The sequence below is a fragment of the Pinus tabuliformis genome, chromosome 7 (assembly GCF_031772625.1).
Source record: "Pinus tabuliformis cultivar Carrire ecotype Pingquan chromosome 7, CPIR1, whole genome shotgun sequence".
In the NCBI taxonomy this organism is placed as follows: domain Eukaryota; kingdom Viridiplantae; phylum Streptophyta; class Pinopsida; order Pinales; family Pinaceae; genus Pinus; species Pinus tabuliformis.
In genome coordinates this window covers 1,599,869,074-1,599,891,948 of record NC_142293.1, presented here as the reverse complement: position 1 = coordinate 1,599,891,948, position 22,875 = coordinate 1,599,869,074, and the positions used below count along the sequence as shown (strand labels likewise).

General features: G+C 37.9%; 1 protein-coding gene across 2 annotated transcripts in view; it reads right to left on the bottom strand.

The window, feature by feature from the left end:
- The window catches only part of LOC149254242 (SUMO-conjugating enzyme SCE1), a 148,428-nt gene that overhangs the window by 95,336 nt on the left and 30,217 nt on the right, over nucleotides 1-22,875 (bottom strand). For both annotated transcript variants that reach the window (XM_089460103.1, XM_089460102.1), the window contains exon 2: nucleotides 5,187-5,270. In XM_089460103.1, the coding sequence (XP_089316229.1) occupies nucleotides 5,187-5,270 (84 nt within the window). The remainder of the gene's footprint in view (nucleotides 1-5,186; nucleotides 5,271-22,875) is intronic.

Sequence of the window (22,875 nt, the reverse complement as noted above, 5' to 3'; positions counted from 1 at the left end):
CATTCGGTAGTGCATTGAGTACACAAGTGGTCATCTCTGGATTTGACATTGTTTCTCCTAGCTCTTGTAGTTGATCTTTAATTTGTGATATCTTCATGAGATATGAAGCTACCCCCTCTTCCTTTATTACTTTCATTTTGTTTAATTTAGTTCTCAAGGATATTATATCTCCAGTTGTACTTACAAAGTACAGATCTACCAACTTGTCAGATTTCTTTTGATGACTTCAATTTTGCTACAAAGGGAATGAGAGAATCCTTGATAGATTCAATGAGGATTCTTTGAGCCCTTATTTCTCCTTTCATATATTTTGATAATGCTTGCGCCTGATCTTGAGGAGGCTTGGTGATGGATCCCAATACATAATCAAAAACTTCATTTTCTGCGAGAATCAAATATATTATTTTCTTCCATGCAAGGTCGTTTGATGTCCCAACAAGTTTATTGTTCTCCTTGCAGAAAGTAGTCATTTGATTTGTAGATTGAGACATGAATATAAAGTACTTACTTGACAAATGAAGATGCCTCCTTGATGATGATGTCTTCTACTAGAGTGTGAGCTTTAGAATGAGGGAGGGATGATCTTCCTTCTTCAAAATGACAATGCTTCTTCTTCAAGATGAGGGAAAAATGTTCTTCTTTCTTCAAAATGTTTTGAGGTGTGATATTTTCTTCAATATGTGGTAGATCACTTTGATTCCTTTGATGATGATGAAGTGCTCTTCTTGCTTCCTTTGGATGATGACGTAGAATGTGGGAGGCTTCCCAAGATGCTTTAAACGTGTAAAGTCCTTCTTTCTTTGAGATGGAGGTAGGGTCTTTAAGGTCTCTATTCTTCTTCCAAGAGTTCTTCCTTCAAGATGATAAGGTCTTTGTGATTTGATGACTAGATCTCCTTATCTCTTCTCCTCTTATGCTTGGTCCTTTTGTATCCTATTCAATTGAATGATCTTCAAGTTGCCTTTCGTTGTCACCTTAGCTCTGATACCATGTTGAGAAATCTTGGGCAGCTAGATTAGGGGAGATTTCTCTTTTACTTTGATAATTGCTCATGATGTTCTTAACTTCAACTTGTAGTATATTTATAATTAGCTTCTTCTTCTCTTAATTATTATAGTGTTTTTATCATCAAACAGCAACCAAAAACATGAAGATCAATAGAACGAATGCGCACAAGATGTAGGTTGCTAGCCAGGGCCAAAACCTCTCCTAGAGAGGAAAACCCACAAGAAACTCTTCTTCTTATAGAATTTTCAAATGATGAATTCCAAGACCAAGACCCCTCCAAGACCAAGACAACCTTCTTTTAGATGAGATTCTCTTTCACAAAGTCAACCTAAGTCAAATCTTCTTCATTTGGACAACTTTGACCTCTGCAACAAATTTTCGACCTTCACTGCAAGTCTACACTTTTTCGACCCTCCTGTAATTGTTGCAATGTAATGTTTCAAACAGAAAATACAGTAGATAACAAAAGCAAAGAGCTAGCTCCAGCTATAAAATTCATGCATGCACAACCATACACAAATAAACACTGAAATGTGGACAAAAATCTGAGTCATTGTATTAATATAATAAATTATGAGTGTACCATAATTGTGATAAGAGAAACTTGGGCTTGCTACAACAAGCAAGGCCAAACCCAGGTGTCAAATCAATGGCTCTAAGTGCCAGAAAAGCTCCCAGAATAAATTGTGCCCTTCCTGGTGTAAACTATTGTTATAAATGGAAACAACCCTGTATTTGACCCCTCAAAAGTGCCCAGAAATTTCTGCAATTTTTGCTAGTCTCCTACCATAAAACCCATAAAGGGTTAGGGCAAATTTTACAGACTACCCAAGACCCCAAATTTAAGCTCATTCCTCCCAACTAGTAGCGAAATAACTACATAAATTTCCTGCTATTTGGAGCACCAAAACTCCTCCAAAAAATTGCAAAATTAGTAGACTCCTTGATGCTAGTCCAGCAAAGCCCAAAAATGTTTTGAGCTAATTCCGACCTCCTAGAATTACCCAAATTTGATGCTACGCCCTCCTCGACTGGTTTTGCGTACCCCTCAAGCTACTGATGCAAATCTGGCCCTATTTCCTCTTTCAAATTGATGTAGAATCCTCTACAAATTACTCTTGGAAGGTAAGAGGGAAATTCCTTCATGAATTTCTGCCCAACAAAAGACTGCGCAGGCCCTAGGAATGTTGAATTTGGTTCTCACCGGAGCAACAATCTCCAACCTTGAAATTCTCCACAAAATCTGATCCAATACCAAGGGACTTTTTCCTAAATTCTCTAGCTGAATTTCTCCTTGAAGACCTCTCCTCAACCAAGCAAATCGATTTCTGCCACTGCGTCCTCCTTAAGGTTCGAACTGGCTGAATTGTGGCTAGAAATGACCCACAAACTCCAGCGATCTCCTCTCCAATAAGCTCTAAAATTCTCTCCTACGGTGGCACTCTAAGTCCACCAAAGAGAGATCTGAGATCTCCGCCTGGAAATCTCCTTCTACTAAGCAGCACTAGTAGCCTTGGCTAAGCAGCGGAAGAGTACTCTAAATCATAAATTCAATTTGTCAAAAGCCCCCTAAATGGTGCATCTTCCTCCTATTTATCTTTGTTGCCCCCTCTCTCTCTTTGTGGGCACCACCAATTCGACCTTTCTCTCCCTTCTCCGTAGCCAGATTTTCCTAAGGGGTTCAAATACTCCCCTTTGGGTGGCCCCCACATCCCCACTACCAATTTAATTTTCTTTTTCTCTAATGTTGGTGGCCTCCATTTCTCCAAAAATTAAGTGGGGACTCCCTCAACCCACTTTTCCTAAGTTTTACATGCCAAAACATTCCCAATGCCCAAATTGCAAAAATGGAAATTCTTCTTAACAAAATTAATTTAATTGGGGACATTACAATCCTCCCCACCAAAAATTGTTTGTCCTTGAGAAATGCATGAACAAGCACACTCTCGATCAGTTGACCCAAATAGTCACTACACACATACTGGGATTCCAAATGTACCACCTGGTCACCCTGAATCTATGCACCAACCTGTCATAAATGAATCCCTCGATACCAGGGTCCCATGCTAATCTCAAAAGGATGCCACCATGTTGATGTTGCCCAACTCTGATTACAACTGACAGCCCATCGTGCGCATGCCGTGTCTCCTCTCCTGGAACCCGATGGTGAAACACTGATAAAGGCCAAATACATTCTATCTAGGCATCTCCATGATGCCAAAGCCTACCCATCCAAAGCTAACCCTGAACCTGTGTAACAACAGGGAAAGCCTGCCTCGCCATACGATGAAGGCCTCTGCGAACCACCATGTGTCTACCCAAGAGTGAACTAGATCATTGTCTACAATGACTCTGTTCATCACGAGACAATGTGATCTATCAACCAACTGAACCTCCAAATCTTATGGCCAAACCTGTTGTAACATAGCTCTGACAACTGCTGGAATCCATCCGTGCCTCATCTCTAGTCCTTGCATGCAATCAATATATAGGCTCCATATATCATGAACTAATCTAATGCATGCTAAACTGCCCCGTGCCTGCCACTGCATAGTAATGATGACCACTAGAAACCACATGTGCCAAATAGCTACCCCCTGAATGCAGCCAATAGATGGGTATTTGATACTCGCAGTCGATTCAGTGTATATGGATCCATCCTGCTCCTGCCAACCATCACCACTGAGTCGGCCATCTGCACCCTCAATAACAAAGCAACACCACTATTCTACATATATTTGAATTCACCCTCAAAAGGTGAAGAGTGGATGCAGCCAAGCCAGGTCCATTGCTATGTCTGTCCTTTATGGTTATCATAGGTTAGCTGGTTATATAGCATAGGCTATTACCATAGTTATATGATTGTTTTACATTTTTTTAGTTCTGGTGTAAACCTCCCGAGGAGAAGAGACTATATTTTGAACAACTTCATTTATAATAGTATTATATAAAGACCGGACTCTTTCGACTGCTGGTTACAGACTGGACCAGCTGTATCATTTTCTGTATATTATTAATATATTAGTAGCTAAATTACAAAAAAAAGGTAGTAAAATTTCATGTACTTAAGGCAGTGAACTAGCTCTTAAAAATAATATCTACACTGTTATTGAGACTATCAATTAAATATCGAAATCATTCCAGCAAAGTGACACCCAAGAGCATTTATTTACAGAGATCAGATTCAGTTACCCAATACATGTTAAAATGAATTAATTTTCTTTCACTAAACTTGTCCAAAAGTTGAACTTGATGGATAATTTAGCAGGCCAAGAAATTTATTTAGAACCACGCACAATCAAAATTTGGAGACTTAATGAATAATTCCACCCTTACTAACTCAAAACTATGGGAGTGAGGGTCGTCTATGTGCAAAAAGATTGAACAATCTGAAGTAAAAGAATATGGTTCAGCATAAAACTCTCATGATGACAACAAAATAAACAAAAGAGAGGTTCCATCATCTAAACCTATAATTTGCCAAACTCCTGCTAAAGCAACCATCTACTACAGGAAAATGGCCCTGAGAGAAAGAAAACTCAGACAGTTATTGGTTGATGAATTAACAAATTAATGGAAGAGGTGTACCAAACCATGAATAACGTTGCAGATATGCAACAGCATCAAGAACCAGAATTAAGGAGTCTCTGATTAGTAACAAAACAGAAAATTTAAGGCAAAATTGGGGGTAAACAAAAAAAGAATGAGGAGAATAGGAGCCTCAAAGAAAATTTTGAGAGTTCTCAAGACAAGAAAGGTGATGTAGGGGCCTATACGAGATTGTGCACTGTCAGTGCCCATATCTGTATCTATATCCTAGTAACTCGAATTAAAATGACCAACAATATCATCCATGAGAAAGCACTAATCCAACAACACTTAGAAGCAGACTCATACAGATAATAAGCACGATATAGTTCAACTACTCAAACCATTTCACAACTCAACAAATGAAACAATGTAAACACTAAAATAAACACATAATTGGACAAAATATTCATTGATATACCTCTATTGCTCTTTGCATTATATACTTGATAGTTGGCACCTGAATGAACTACATAATCTTTGCAAAGCTCTAATCACCATCATTAAAACCAGATATTGCCTTGCAATCAAGCTACTCATACATAATTCCAAAGGCAGACCATACAAATTTTCAAAGGAATCAAACTTACCCCAGATTTGCCAGGAATGATGCATTGCCACACCATTAAGTTAAGGGAACCATCTGGCTGAGTGTCAGGTCTAGCTACAAAACCCTATACAAAGCAAATCTTAAACTCAGATATGAAACAAGTTGAAATGTTTCAACACCAAAAGCAAAGAACGATAATAATTTTAGATAAACTTAAGCTTATAAAACTCCATTACATCGAAGGAAAACAAGACACATGAACGCAACAATAAACAAAAAGCCTTGAAATAGAAGGGGAATGAAACACAAAAATACAACAATAATTTTAAGAGCTTCCTCTTTTTTGTATGGCATCAATGATTTAAAATGCCTTCCTATTAATAGGCCACACAGGGTTACAGCTAGCCAGTAGTTACACTAGACACTGACAAATAGGCTAAAATCCTCATCATATGTTAGCAATTTTTTAGGTCAAAAGGATGTCACTCTGTTTAATAGAATAAACAAAGCTTATTACAAAAATAAAAAAAATCCACTGGCTATCATTTTTAATTAAAACATCCACCTCTGGGGAAACAAATGCCACCAATCTACTCCTCTACAGATACCTCACAAGCTACTTTCAACCCATCTTAATACCAATGAAATTGCTTGTTAACATCAATTGTCCTCCACAGAACTACATTTAAATGCTGTATTCAAAGGAAAATTTCTTAAAACATCAAATACATGTTTCAAAAACTTCGTAAGCTTAGCTACAGCGTCATCATATTTTCAGGACTCCAGGGATTTGGATAACAACAAAATATATTTAATGCCAAATATTGGCTATAACAAAAGGTCATGGAAACATACTCACCCTTCCCACCATAAAACCTTTGCAAACTTTATAATTGAAAAAGATGTGGCGACAACTACAGTCACACATAGAGTGAGATATATACCATATAACACATCATATTATTTGTTACATGGTATAGATGGAAGGCTTTTCCCCATGTGGATCTGCAAGTATCAAACACTAAAATCTTTAAGCCCTATCAATGACCAAATCTCTCGAGTAATATCAACACCATCTGCCTAATGGGCACCCCTCGTTAGCTCTATCATGGGATAAAATGTGAATTCAGCTTAACTCTGAGTGCATAGATAGTCTAGTAACCAATATGAAATCACTCCACTAGCAAACTAACGTTTACAATATAGCACAACTCTTATTACCCTTTACATCAGAAAAATTTGTCCTGAGCAAATTTTTATAATACTCAAGGATATGATTATAATTGATACATAATAAAATCCTATTTGGAGGTGATATTCATAAAACACACACTCACACATATATATGTATGTATGCATGCTTGCTATGATTGAAATAATTTTATATAATATAGCATGACTCTTATTACCATTTACATCAGAAAAGCTAAAGTTCATAACACTCAAGGATGGGATTATACATCACAAAACCCTATCCTGAGGTGATATTCATAGACATAAACCACATATATTATATATATGCTACCCTTGAAATAATTTTGCAAGCAAAGCATCCCAAATGTTAATGAACAGCAATTCCTTCAGTTAAATGAATGCAAGCAACAAATTCAGATATATTTGGAATATTTACCAACTCAAAACATAAAATTCAAAACCAAACGAATCATCAAACCATAAACAGGTCTGAAACCACATACCCACATAACAAAATTCAGAGTTATAAAATTGAGAATAAATGCCTACATGAATCGATCTAATCCTAAAAGAAATTGAAAACTGAAAGATCCTTCAAAAAATTACTCTGCTAGAGTTAAGCTTTGTCAAGCTAGGTATTGGTAACTGTTAGAAAATCAGAAAGGCAGAAGGATTTTATTTATATAGATAATTACTTGTGATATTCTTATGGTTTTCTTATGTCCCTCTTTTATCTTTTAGTTCATCAAGTAATTACCAAAACAATAGCACAAAGATCACAGACACCAGATGTAGGCAGACAACCAGGGCAAAAACCCTATCTAGCAGAAAACCCAGTCAACAACTCTTCCTTAATAATTTCACGAGATGATTGAAGACTCTTGACCTAGAAACAAACTTCCTCCACACCAAGTCAGCCCTTTCTTCCTTCTGTAGATGATAACCCTTTCAACAATAACTTTGACCCAGCCTAGTAGCAACAAAACTTCGATCTAGTAGAACTTCGACCCAGCATTATCCCAGCAACAACTTCAACCCAGCAGTTAGCCCAGCAACAACTTCGACCAAGCAACTAGCCCAGCAACAACTTCGATCCAGCAATTAGCCCAGCAACAACTTTGACCCAGCAGTTAGTCCAGCAACAACTTCGACCTTCCATTAGTAGACCAGAAAATCTACACGTGTGAGAGAGAGATGGCCCGAAAACTTCGATCTTTTCCTTTCCAGCAATTCTCCTTCTCCTCTTGGAATTTCGCACTTGTTCTGCTCTTCTTCTTGGATATCAAACTTGTGCAAGTGAGTGTTAAAAATGAATTCAAACTACTTGTATATATACCATTTTTATGAGGTCAAATTACCTTGTTTGAGGTCGATTTGATCTCCTTGAGGTCGCCTTGGTGTGGAGGTGACAAATGACTTATTTGACTCAATAATAAATCTTTTTACAGGATTCAAAAGCCCAAGAAGGGTCTCTTTTAATGGACAATGACTCTAGTGACTCAGAGCAAATCCTAGAAGTCCTCAATGGGGACCCAAATTTGACCTAAAAAATGACGACCCAAGCATGAAACCCATGCTTTAATAAGTCATAATAATAATAATAATAATTTATTTTCATTCTTTTGATAAATACATTTCAATGTGACTCAAATACAATTTATGAAGACCGAACCCATTGACATTCTTCAACACTCCCTTTTCACTAGGGAGGTATTCATAATTACATACACAAGTACAAGGAAGATCTCAAACTCATGATCCATGAAGAGTTTAGGCACTTACAATGCCACGAACTAGATCCCTGACCAAGACAATCTATATGAGTTGGACGAAGATGGACTAAAGCTTTCACCCTCTCTAGGTACCATTAGGCTTTCTTGTTAACCATCAACCCAGGGAACTAGGTGCGTAATACAAGGTCAGAACTCTATGACGAACGCCACCCTCCCTTCTACTTCGGGAACTAGACATCAACACATATGTCAGCCAGATGTCCTCCCAGACATTTTACACACACAATGCCTCAACATACCAAATCTCTCTAACCTCCAGCATGTTTTTTCAAAAACTTCGAGAAATTTACCTGAATAGTCACAACCCCAATCAGTATCAACCTTTCAAATACTCATGAGTGAACACAAACCTTCAGGGTCTTCTGACATCTTGATGTTGCCTTACAATTCATCACAGTAGGACTTTGTGGCTTCCCAAACAAATCTTGACAAAGGTTTCCTCAATCATTCAACTTCCTTTCCTACTTCACATGCAGCAATCAAAACCTGTTTTCCTTCTTTCAGCAGCACCTCAATATTCATTCTCCAATTTCTTCTTCAAGGTATCCATCATGACTATAATATGCCCTCCCTCTCAACTCGGGAGATATACTCTTTTCTTTATCCAGGCTCCCTCTTAACTTAGGGAGATCAACTTCTTTTCTATGACATCAGAGAACCTTTCATGGCTAGCATCCTTAATCATCATCATTCATATAACTTCCTTCATCATGCTTATCAACTCAACTTTACTTACGAACATCTTCATCATCTTGAAGATTATGTACCTGCACAACTTAGACAGCAAGTACAACCAAATATATATATATAGAAGCATGATGTTAACAATATCAGAATCATATAATAATGGAAGCATTAGACTTTAGACATCAAATACCTAAACTTAGTTAGGCTCACAAACAATAGGAGACACATACTTTTATATTTCAACTTCTTGCTAGTGTTTTGTCATAAACCCTAGACTTCATCATCAAGACTTTTGAGCAACTTAATCAGGATAACAATCTTCATTATATCTAGGGCTTCAATATTTCTTGCAGAGATATGTCATGCCCTACTACAATATATTGCAAACCATAGAAGCAATTCAAACAAATATAGTTCTACAATGCATCCAACAACTTTAGAATTCATATGTTAGACTCCTACTAGGGTTTAATGCAAACCCTAGATTCTATGCATGAGACACTAAGCCTTAGATGACAATAATCAAAACCAATCACAACACAATCTAAGGTTTCAACTAAATGACCAACTTCTACTAGGATTTGTAGTGAACCCTAGATTTTATCAATATAATGGAAACAATATCATCATATCATATCCTATAATATAAAAAAACTTCTACTAGGGCTTAGTTACAAACCCTAGAACTTATTAACAACTAGGTTAGCACAAACACATATCTAGGATAATCATGCACAAGCATATCATAACATATATAGAACAAACTCAAAACACAAATATCAATACATTTAAAGTCGCACATATAAAAACCTTGATTAAGTTAGGGTTTTGATCAGACAGACAAACATACACCTAGGGTTTCATTCCTAGGAACTTACTCTTGATACATAAGGGTTTTTACTCATAAACCCTAATTTACCAAGACCTCAAAGTCTAGGAACACATTACCATCCAACCCTAAAGGACTAGGGTTATAATAATACTAAGACACAATCAAAAGAATAGTATTTTCTAAATTTCATTAGTAACCCTAAGTAGACTATGGTTTTTCACATTAGTAATGACATACCCTTGTGAAAATTCGTTGTCTCAAATTTTACTACAGCAACTGATATTATTTCTATTTGTTAAATTGATTAAACAAATTATTTGCAGTTTTCTACGGCAAATATCGAAACATATACACTGCAGTCTACACAAATAAAATTCTACAGAAAATAAATGCAAGGAAAAATACTAGCACATATAACCACAATGACACAGTTATTTTTGGACAATCGTCCTCAGAAAAACCCAATGTGGGAAAACCGGTGCAGCAGATGAGGGTTTCTTTTATTAATCTTCAGCAATAATTTTTGTACAAGATACGGATAGCCAAAATAGAGGAAGAATCATTGACAGAAATTTACTAATGAATTTCTCACACTCCACAGTGTTTTTCTGACCACAAAGAGGACCTTCTACCCTTTCGCTGGCCCTACTGCGTCACCCTTTGTGCAATGACTGCGTGGTGCCTACGTCACTCTTTTGCGTTGATGAATAGCATCCCTCCTCTGTGTTGCCCCTTCCAAATTTGTCTTGCACTATGAGACTATTATTGATGCCCTCTCTCTCCCACCTGCAACTCACTCTCTGATTCGATTTTCTCTTGCCGAACTTTAGCCACTGAGAAAATTGATTTGCTTGAGCAACTAAGTATCTGCTCTAGTGTGTTTTCCGTCTACCCATCGACTTCTTATAATCTTATGTTGGAGCACCAACAACCAAGATTAAATCATAATTGATGCCCCAGATTAATTCCCTTTCGATCCATGTGAGTTTCTAGATGATTCTCATCACATCTCAATTAATACTGACTAATTAACCATATTCCCTAAGTTTAGACTTGGGAAATAATTAAAAATTGGTTAATAATCTAATTAAGACACCTCTGGGTGGAATTTCCAAAAACAATTTCTGGGTTTTGGAGAATACATGTATTATAGCCTCTCCACCAAATTTTGTGGCTAGAACACATCCGATGCTTCAAAAACTAACGCTCCCTCTTAGCGAGGAATATGTTTTAGCACTGCAATCCACTAAAGCAACACCCTGTCTTAGCACCATCTCCTGTCACGCTGTTGATGTCTGGCTACTGCTGCCCATCAACTAATGCATAAGTGTGATATGCATTGTATCTGTGCTGTTGTTGGCCCTGTTGAACTACTGCCAACTACTGCAACTCCCTCTCAACTGCTATTGCTGAGAATCCATCAGTTTCTGCTACTAAAACAGGGTCTCCACCATGCCCATTTGTTCTATAAACTAGAGGAACTTAGCTCTCCCTAGAGCTTTTGTGAGTATGTCAGCTACCTGATTTCCTGTGGGAACATACTATAGCTACACTGCCCCACGTTGGACACAATCTCTGATGAAATGACATTTGATATCAATGTGCTTCGACCTGTCATGAAATATCTGATTCTAAGAGAGTTTTATGCAACTCTGATTATCACAATAAACATTGGTTGCACCCATTTTCTTCCTGAACAAGATCACTAGCAGTTCCATAAGCCATATGGCCTCGCACGTAGTTGTGTTGGCCACCATATATTCAGCTTCTGCTAAGCTCAGTGCTACGGACTTCTGCTTCCTGCTACACCAAGAGACCATCCCTAATCCAACGCTGAAGCAATACCCGGAGGTACTTTTCCTGTCCATTGAACTACCTGCCCCAATCTGCATCTGTGAACCCACTCAACCTGACGTTATCTCCTCGAGTATACTTCAACCTGAGCCCAATTGTTCCACGCACACATCTAAGAATGTGCCTAGCTGCTACCTAATGTACCCTTTTCAATTCCACCATGAACTGACTAAGGGTATTAACAGCGAAACAGATGTTTGGCCTAGTGTTGACCAAATACATGAGCGACCCAATGAGTTGTCTGTATAAGGTGGGGTTGCCATAGGTCTACAATCCTGCATTCTGAATCTTTTTAGAATCTTTGTAGCATATCTTCCTTGACCAAGGAAGATCTCCTCATTCTTCTACCAAACTTCCAATCCTAGAAAATAGTGCATCAACCCCATGTCCTTCATGTCGAACTCTGCTTCAAGGTTCTTCTTGCAATCCTTTATGAGCCCTGATGACCCTGCTAAGAACAAGTCATCTACATATAATACTAGAATGAGCAGCTCATTCTCCACCATCAAATAGTAGAGATTGGTATCAACATCACTCTTGATGAATCCCAATTGCTGCAAGTAACTGTCAATCTTACCATACCATGCTCTGGGTGCCTGCTTGAGCCCATATAGGGCTTTCTTTAACCTACATACATGAGTTATCTTCTCATGAGTTTAGAAGCCTTCTAGTTATTCTATATACACCTCTTCTTTTATCACCCCATTCAAGAATGTTGTTTTGACATCCATCTAGTGAATCTCCCATCCCATCTGTGCTGCTAGGGATATGACAGATTTGATAGATGTATATTTGGCAACTCAGGCAAAGGTCTCCTCATAGTCCATTCCTTCTTTCTGTGCATACCCCTTTGCCACGAACCTAGCCTTGTACTTCTCTACACTGCCATCTGCAATGTACTTGATCTTGTAGATCCATCTGGAACCCACAACTAATCTATCTTCGAGTCTAGGCACTACCTCCCAAACATCATTTGTCATGATGGAACTGTACTCTTCTACCATGGCATCCACCCACACTTGATGTTGTACGGCTTTCTGAGAACTGGAGGGTATTGCAACTTGAACCACCAAGGCCTAGTATCTGTGAAGCTCCCTGAGCTGCCTCTTGTCAGTTTTAGGAGCTCCGACAAACTCTTTTGTGTCCTTCAAGGTCCGCACTTACCTACTGGTCCTACCACTGGTGGTGGGACGTTCAATCTGATCCTCCACCTTTTCCTTCTGTTGAGAACTTCCTAGATCTCCTACCACTGAGGAGATGTTGGTACTAGTCATTGTACTAGAATCCTGTGAATGTCCCCCTCCTTGTTCTACCTGCGGTCACTGTTGTTGTTAAACTAATGGAACATCTGATGACTGATCTCCTACAAGCATCTCTCCAGATCTTCTGAAAGCTCTGTCTTCCATGAACTTTACATCTTTCCTCACTACAATCTTCCTGCTACTAGGAATGTAGATTTTGTATGCCTTTGAGGTCTCGCTATACCCTACGAGATACCCCTTTTCTGCAGTCTAATCCAACTTATTGTGATTCTCATCTGGAATGTGACAATAGGCCACACTCCCAAATATCTTGAAATGACTTACCTCAGGTTTCTTCCTGATGAAGACCCCCTCTGGTGTTTTCTTCCCCAATGCTCTATGAGGTGTCTTGTTTCAAATGTACATCGTTGTGTTGCATGCCTCTGCCCATCGAAATCTAAGCAAATCTTCATCATACAACATGGCCTTTGCTACCCCGACTATAGTTTTGTTCTTCCGCTCCGCTACTCCATTCTGTTGTGGATTGTAGGGAGTTGTCCACTCACTTTTGATACCTTCCCTTGCGCAGAAATCTGTGAAGTCTTTATCTGTGTATTCTCCAACATTATCTGAACGTAGTACCTTGATCTTTTTTCCTCTTATGTTTTCTACGAGAGCCTTGAACTCTCGAAACCGATCAAAGACCTCATCCTTGGTCTTTAAGAAGTAGATCCAGGTATTTCTAGAATGGTCATCAATAAAGGTGACGAAATACTTGCCACCGCTAAGATCTCTGGTGGAAATAGGGCCGCAAATATCTGAGTGTATCAATCCCAAAACGCCATTAGCTCTGTTGTCAATTCCAGGAAATGCTACTTTTGCGTACTTCCCAAGTACACATCCTCGGCATAGATCATCATGCTCGATGCTGAGAGTTGGAACTGCTATTACAGTCTCTTTGAGCATCCTAAGTGCTCCATGGTGCAAGTGTCCCATCCTCCTGTGCCATAGTTCGTTTAGCTCTTTCCTACTGCTCTTATCATTGCCTATCAGTGTCGATTTGCAATCTATATACCTTGTTGCTTCGAGCTCCAATCTGTCTTACCTTCTTCCAGCTAGGATGCTTGACATATACTTTCTTTCCCACAAAGTATACATCGTACCCCTTGTCTTGCAACTAGGATACTGATATTAGGTTCATACCCAATCCTGGCACATGCAGTACAATAATGGCACTAGTGTTGGTTCCTACTTTTGTCTGAAAATCTATGGTGCCTATCCCTACTAGAGTACACTTAGTTTTGTTGCCCATAGTGATCTGGAAGTCCATTTGCTCCTCTTGATAGTTTGAGAAATATTCCATTACTCCAGTCATGTGAGCTGAAGCTCCGCTATCAATATACCAGACAACAGTTGATGCCGAACTTGACAGACACGCAAACACATCTTCCAATCTGGAAGACAATTCTGAGGCTTCTTGAATATCCATAATTTCCTGTGCTATTTTCCCTTCCCAACGCTGAATTCTCAGCTGCAAAATACATGTCCTACTCTGTGTGGAAACTGTTGCACTGCTCCCTCTGCGTCTGACAAATCTCGATCTGGAATATTTTATTCTCTATCAACTCACTCAGAGAATTAATTTTCCACGAAAATTTGACCACATAGTCAATGGACTGCACAACCTTTCTAGGATTCGAACTGCTGCCTACGCAGGGCTTTCGAAATCCTTCTTCCATCAGCAACCAAGCTCTTCCTGCTTCACCAGTGCGTCGATACCATGTGAAAATTCATTGTCTCAAATTTTACTGCAACAACTGATATTTTTTCTTCTATTTGTTAAATTGATTAAACAAATTATTTGCAGTTTTCTACGGCAAATATCGGAACATATACACTGCAGTCTACACAAATAAAATTCCACGGAAAATAAATGCAAGGAAAAATACTAACACATATAACTACAATGACAGTTATTTTTGGACAATCGTCCAAGGAAAAACCCAATGTGGAAAAACCGATGCAGCAGATGAGGGTTTCTTTTATTAATCTTTAGCAATAATTTTTGTACAAGATACGGATAGCCAAAATAGAGGAAGAATCACTAAGAGAAATTTACTAATGAATTTCTCACACTCCACAACATTTTTCTGACCCCAAAGAGGACCTTCTACCCTTTCGTTGGCCCTACTGTGTCACCCTCTGTGTAGTGACTGCATGATGCCTGCGTTACTCTTCTACGCCGATGAACTGTGTCCCTCCTTTGTGCTGCCCCTTCCAGATTTGTCTTGCACTCTCAGACTATTTTTGATGCCCTCTATCTCCCACCTGCAACTCATTCTCTGATTCGATTTTATCTTGCCGAACTTCAGCCACTAAGAAAATTGACCTACTTGAGCAACTGAGTATCTGCTCTTGTGTGTTTTCCATCTACCCATCGACTTCTTCTTATAATCTTTTGTTGGAGCACCAACGGCCAAGATTAAATCATAATTGATGGCCTAGATAATTCCCTGTCGATTTGTGTGAGTTTCTAGATGATTCTCACCACATCTCTATTAATACTGATTAATTAACCATATTCCCTAAGTTTAGACTTTAGGAAATAATTAAAAATTGGTTAATAACCTAATTAAGACACCTCTGGGTGGAATTTCCAGAAACGATTTTTGGTTTTGGAGAATACATGTATTCTAGCCTCTCCACCAAATTTCGTGGCTAGAACACATCCGATGCTACAAAAACTAACAACCCTTAAGTTAGCGTTTTACAGAGAACCTATTAGGGTTCCACAAACATGATGTTTTTAATGAGAGTAGATTCAATCTAATGATTTAACCCAAACAAAAATCTTTATGATTCAAAGGTCCTAGACATAACACTTGTTAGTAATGTAAAGCAGATTCCTTAAAATGAATGAGTATACCTTTGTAACGAAGAGAAACAAAACTTATAGTCTTAGACATGCTTTTGAGTTTAGACAAACCTTATAGGACATTAATTCCAATAGAGCTTCTATGCTTTGTCTTGTGAAGTCTTCTTCATAGCATTTGAGTATATCAGTAAGATTTTCCTAAACAAGGAAAATATATAAAAAGGAAATGTTATTAGCATCTAGTATAAACACATTGAGATAAGAAAAGGAAAACCAAATATGAAAGATAATACATGGAGTAAGATACTTATCTTTGGAAAAGTGGTGAGGGCTCCCTATTAATCGAATCTCGAGGGATGCCTATAACTTTAACAAAACAATTCAACAATGTCTTTCCAAAGAATGTTGAACCTATAAGTGCTAGAAAGCAAAATACAAAACAATTCAAAAGCTTAGAGTAGAAGGATAGAGTCCCTAAGAATCCCTAGAAAATAAGTATTTGACTTTGGATCCGTCCTTCTTGTTCTTCTTTGGAGGTCCTTCATCAGCAACATTTGCATATTCCCTTTCTCTCTTCTTGTTGCTTGGATTCTCAGGACAATCGCTTTTATAGTGACCCATCTTGTAACAATTGTAGCACTCAATTTTGGATAGGTCTATCTTCCTTCTAGGCCCTTTAGACTTCTTGAATGATCCTTTGTTCTTGCGATGAGCAAAGTAGGCATTTGAAACTTTCTCCTCTTCATTCTCTTTGTTGCTTACTAGAGAATTCTGACTTCTTCCAAATTGCATGCATTCCATAGTTGTTCAAATGTAGGAGTTTCCTTCCAACTATTGAGACCTGATGAGAAGGCACTCCATGATGTTGGTAATCCTAGAAGTGCAGTGATTACAAGCTCCTTTTCCGGTACTATCTCATCAATTGCCTGGAGTTCATCTCTTAATCTAGTTATTCTCACAAAGAAGGATGCCACAGTGTCTTCCTTTGTCATCTTTATAGATCTCAGTTCATTCTTAAGACTTGTTATTTGACCAAGATTCTTGATAGTGAATAATTTGGATAATGCCTCATACATCTCTTGAGCAAAATCTATGTTGGATATATATGGAATGAGGTTATCCTTTATTCCATCCACCATTAGTGTCATGGAAAATATTTATGTTTCCCTGAACTTTGCTTTTTATGCATCACTTGACTCATTTGTAGGCTTCTTCACCATTCCTTTGACTAGATCCAAAACTTTATTAAATGAGGTTTATCCTCTTCTTTTATGCCTTGCAGTTGGATGCTCCTTCTAATTTGTTTTCTCCCTTCATTGAGTTAGACATTGTCCTTGAAGATGGTAGACTTGACTTCTTATATGATCCTTTCGATGACCCTTATTCAAACTTCTTATTCTCCTTTTAATAGATCTTTGAGTTGTATTTTTCCTCCTTCTTCACCTTAGCTCTGATACCATGTTAGAAAATCAGAAAGGCAAAAAGATTTTCTTTATATAGATAATTACTTGTGATATTCTTATGGTTTTCTTATGTTCCTCTTTTATCTTTTAGTTCATCAAGTAATTACCAAAACAATAGCACAAAGATTACAGACACCAGATGTAGGCAGACAGCCAGGGAAAAACCCCTATCTAGGGGAAAACCTAGTCAACAACTCTTCCTTAATAATTTCACGAGATGATCCAAGGCTCTTGACCTAGACACATACTTCTTCTACACCAAGTCATCCCTTTCTTCCTTCTGTAGGTGATAACCCTTTCAACAATAACTTCGACCTAGAAGCAACAACTTATAGTAGCAACAGAACTTCGACCCAGCAGTAGCCCAGCAACAACTTCGACCCAGCAGCTAGCCCAGCAACAACTTCGACCCAGCAACTAGCCCCGCAATAACTTCGACCCAGCAGCTAGCCCAGCAACAACTTCGACCCAGCAGTTAGCCCAGCAATAACTTCAACCCAGCAATTAGCCCAGCAACAACTTCCACCTTCCAGTAGTAGACCGGAAAATCCACGCGTGTGAGAGAGAGTTGACCTAAAAACTTCGATCTTGTCCTTTCCAACAATTCTTCTTCTCCTCTTGGAATTTCATATTGATTCTGCTCTTCTTCTTGGATATCGAACTTGTGTAAGTGAGTGTTCCAAATGAATTCGAACTGCTTGTATATATACCCTTTTGGTGAGGTCGAATTACCCTGTTTGAGGCCGACTTGATCTCCTTGAGGCCGACTTGGTGTGGAGGTGACAAATGACTTATTTGACTCAATAATAAATCTTTTTACATGATTCAAAAGCCCAAGAAGGGTCTCTTTTAATGGACAATGACTCTAATGACTCAAAATAAATCCTAGAAGTCCTCAATGGGGACTTTGACCTAAAACATGATGACCCAAGCATGAAACCCATGCTTTAATAAGTCATAATAATAATAATAATAATTTCTTTTTAATTTTTTTGATAAATACATTTCATTGTGACTCAAGTACAATTTATGAAGACCGAACCTAGTTACATTCTTCAACAGTAACTCCACGAATTGATTGGTTTTCCATTAAGAAAGATCATCAATATATACAAGGAGAAGGAGACCCTTGGAATTCATATTTCAGTGTCTCCTTGTCTTCTTTATTCTCATATTTACAATATTTTCCTAATCCCTAAAGATTAGGTGCCAATGTTCCCCCCTTAATCTGAAAGGATGTTGATGAGTCCAAGCGTCATTTTGAATCTTTCAAACTTTTCTCTTCCAAGCGCTTCGGTGAAGATGTCTGCAATCTAGGCATTTGTGGAACAATGTCATAGGTGAATAGTCTTGTCCTCAACATGATGTCGAATCAAATTATACTTCGTATTGATATGCTTGGTTCGATGATGGAACTTTGGATTCTTGGCCAATTTTATTGCAAAAGTATTGTCAATCAAAAGAGTAGAATGCACTTGTTTCTCCTTCAAGAATTTTTCTGAGCCACACAATTCCCTTCATTTCTTCTGCAGCTGCCACATATTCTACCTCTGTTGTGGATTCTTTTGGAACTAACTGTTTGCGTGACCTCCAAGAGACAGCTCCTGATCCAATACTCATACCATAACCTAAAGTAGATACTCCATTTTCTTTATCTCCATCAAAATCTGAATCAAAGTATCCAATCAAGTTGAAGTCATCCACCCACCGGTGTATACTTGAGTTAAAGTCTTGAGTTCCCTTCAAGTACCTTAGAGCTCTTTTAGCAGCACACCAATGACCCTCACAAGGCTTTTGCATAAACCTGGAAAGGATTCCAACAGCAAATGAAATATTTGGTTTGGTAGTAGTGAGGCAATTAAGACTTCCTATGAGTTGTTTGTACCTTGTTGCATCCTCAAATTCATTTCCTTCTTTAGATGTGAGCTTTAAATTTTGTTCCATTGGAGTGGTTAAAGAATTGCATTCAGCCATGCAAAATTTGTTCAACAAATCTCCAATGTACTTCTTTTGCGAGAGAAATATAAAATTCTGATGTTGGGTTACTTCAATACCCAAATAGTAGTGAACATATCCCAAATCTATCATCTCAAAACCTTTCCTCAATTCTTTCTTTATGGATGCAACGTAATTTGCATTGTTCTCTGTGATCAGTAGATCATCTACATACACCACAAGATATACAACAGTTTTTCCAACTTTCTTGACAAATAAAGTTGCATCATCAAGATCATAGCGTTTGAAATTTAGTTTCCAAAGATGCTAAGTCAATTTCTCGTACTGGGCTCACGGTGCTTGTTTGAGGCGATACAAGGATTTGATAAGCTTGTATTCCTTGTGCTCCTATCCCTTCAAAACAAATCCTTTTGGTTTAGACATAAAAACATTTTCTTTCAAATCTCCATTCAAGAAAACAGTTTTTACATCCATTAGATAGACTTTCCATCCATTTTGAGCTGCCAAGGCAAAGAGAGTCTAGATGGTAGCCCATTTTATTGTGGAGGTAAAAGTCTCCTCATAATTGACCTCTTCTTTCTGTGCAAAAACTTTTTCCACTAGCCTTGCTTTATGCTTGTCAAGTGAGCCATCTGCTTTATAATTGTTCTTGAAGACCTATTTGTAGCCAATCGATTTGGTTCCAAATGGAGGGTTCACCAGTTTCCAAGTTCCATTCTTTATCAGAGCATCATACTCTTTTTGTATTGCTTCTTTCCATTCATCATGAGAAGCAACTTCTTTAAAGGAAGCTAATTCGAAATTTGTAAACAAATTTAATTCACAATCATAAGAAACATCCATATCAACCACTGAATCAAAATCATCTACATCACCTCCATTCTGTCTAGTAGAATTTCTTGTTCATGTCTTTCCAACCACATCAGGATGAACAATTTCAAGTGTCTTAGTGAGCCATTTTGGTTTAGAGATGGCCCAAGTTGTTTTGTTGACTGAGATGGGGTTGAATCAAGATTTAGCCTTCCAATTCTCTCAATCACATCACTCAAAGTGTCTTCTTGATTAGTGGTTGGAGCTTCATGAGGGGGAGAGAGTGCTTCAAAAGGAGATTCCACAAATTGATCCAGGATAGGGATCCCCCCTTCAAGATGTGGAATCTCATTATCAAATTCCTGAAAAGATTTTGCATGCCCAAATTTGTCCAAGCAATCAAGTTGTTGCTCAACAACATTGTCAGTCTTGGAAGATTCAAGAAAAATTACATCTCTAGACATTATAAACTTCTTATTTACTTCATCATAGAGACAATATGCTTTAGAGGTATTCGAGTACCCCAAGAAGATACATTTTCGACTCCTTGCACCAAGTTTGTTTCTTTATTCCTTAGGTATCAAGGCATAACAAGTGGAACCAAAAACCCTGAGATGTCTCACCAAAGGAATGTGGCCATACCACATTTCATAGGGAGTCTTGTTTTTGAGAGCATGAGATGGACACTTGTTCTTAATATACACTACACATAGAACTGCATCAGCCCAGAACATTGTTGGAAATACTGAGAGGGGGGGTGAATCAGTATTTCTTATCAATTAGTATTTAATTAATCTTTTCAAAGCATTAGTTATTCTTCAGCAGTATTCAAAACAGTAAATAAGCAGTACACAATGGACAAATGAATTTTTAGGTGGAAAACCCCCTCCGGGTCAAAAACCACTGAACGTTTTTCTAATAAGTTCTTTTAAAATCTTCAGCCCCAACTGAAAAGAAAGCTACAACTCCCTAGAACTCTAGAAAATAATTCTTCTCTAGCAACTACTGGAATGACACCCCAACGCCCTAAGGTTTTATTAGTAGTCAGCTGAATGGATGCATCAACACCCTAGAGCAAGCACCAACTTGCCCTAGCCCCACCCTAAAGTGTTTTTAGGCACCCACCTAAAGGTGACTTCAACCACCACCCTACCATCTTAGAAAAACAAAAATTAAATACAAAAATTGTGGACTCTAGTACCAGGGACAATGGTCCACTTACAAAGATATACAATGATTTTTGCTCTTACTAACTAACAACTCTAGACTCAATTACCCTTGACTCATCAAACCCTAGGACCAAAATTGCAAACCAAACCCCTTATCCCAACTACAAAATGACTTCTTCAAATTTTGTACAATGGTACAATATTTTACAAGACTCTGACCTTTACAACAAATACAATGATTTGACTTGATGTAGAATACGTCTTGAAGTGCATTGTTGTTGATGATGGAATCTTGAGTGTTCTTTGTTCTGGATGAAGTTGCTTCTGCTCTGCTTGAGTGATACTGTCGATGACCCTGAGCTATAGCAAATCTGGGTTGTGATGTTGTCAATTACAAGTACAGTGATTTCTTCATAACTTCAATTCAGTATACTCACTACTGGAAGAATGATAGCATAAAATTTTGAGTCTTCAAGATGATATAACTATTGTCAGATTTTCACTTATATGCAGTCTTCTCAGGAATGAATGCCAAAGTGTTGTTATTGGTTGTTATAGTCACTCTTCAAGTCTTTCACCTGCAATTAAGAAGTATGCCCATACAAATCCCTTGAACCCAAAAGTAAAATTGCATAATTTAGCCCTAACCAAAGATACTTACCTTCACCTTTGGATGCACCGGCAAATAAGAGATATGCAACAAGTGACAAAACAAATTTATACACAAGACTTACCTTGACTTACCTTGATGCGGGAAGGATTTTCTGAAGTGTTATCTTTGTCATAGACCTGAAGACTTGATGCTTGAACACACAGCCCTAATACAACAGACCCTAAAAATAGCCCTAAACTTAATCCTAACAAACCTAAGACCTCTATTTTTAAACAAACCTAAAACCAAACCTAATCAGACCTAGAGAAGTCCTAAAGTTTAACCCTAACCAATCCTAAAACTAGTCCTAACCATAATCCGATACCCAAAAAAAAAATCAACCTACACACTTGTTGTCCTTGACATAATTTTACAAGACCCTACAGCATACAAACCACCTACAAAAACATGCCTAGAACTTCGCTTCTTCTCAATATGGTGACCTGCAACAAGATGAAAAGAAGACCTAAAACAAGTCCTAATCTCGCTCTCTTTTACAGTCAAGGGATATTGAAATTTTGTAGCTATTTCTCAACCCCAAAACTATAGGTCTGAATCTGAAGTGTGCTTATGTATCTTCGCACAATGATCTACAATAGACCAGTCCTAAAGATGCCCTAGATCCTTCAACAGAGCTTCGCTCTTCTTGAACTTAGATTCTGCACCAAAATACCTGCAATAAAACGAACACTTAGGCTAAACAAAACCGAACCCTAACCATTGTAGATCCTTGCATTGAAAGCTTCTAGGGTGGCCAAAATTATAGAGCTTGTGTCCTCATATTATTTGTTCAAGTTCATGATTTATTAGGAGAGGAATAGTCCTCTTTTATATGTCTAGGAGGTATAAAGGATGGGTTCCATAAAGGTGATCATTGGAGGATAAGGAAGGGCTCCATAAAGCCTTAAAACATTTAAACTTTATACAATACTAGCCTTGTGTTCTAAGTAAAGAAGTTCGCTAGCCTTGAGGGAATGATTATGGTTTTCTTTACCTTTATTAATAGGTGAGAGCCACATATAATAAGGGGAAAACAATTTAATAACCTATCTTAAGATTATAAACCTATTATTAATAATAAATAACCCTTACAAACTCTTAAATTAAATATTTTATTAACCATCAACCAATGAATGTGAGCAATGACACCATCCCATGGGGTTTTAGCCCACCAACTGGGGTTCCCAACTTCAAACTCAAATA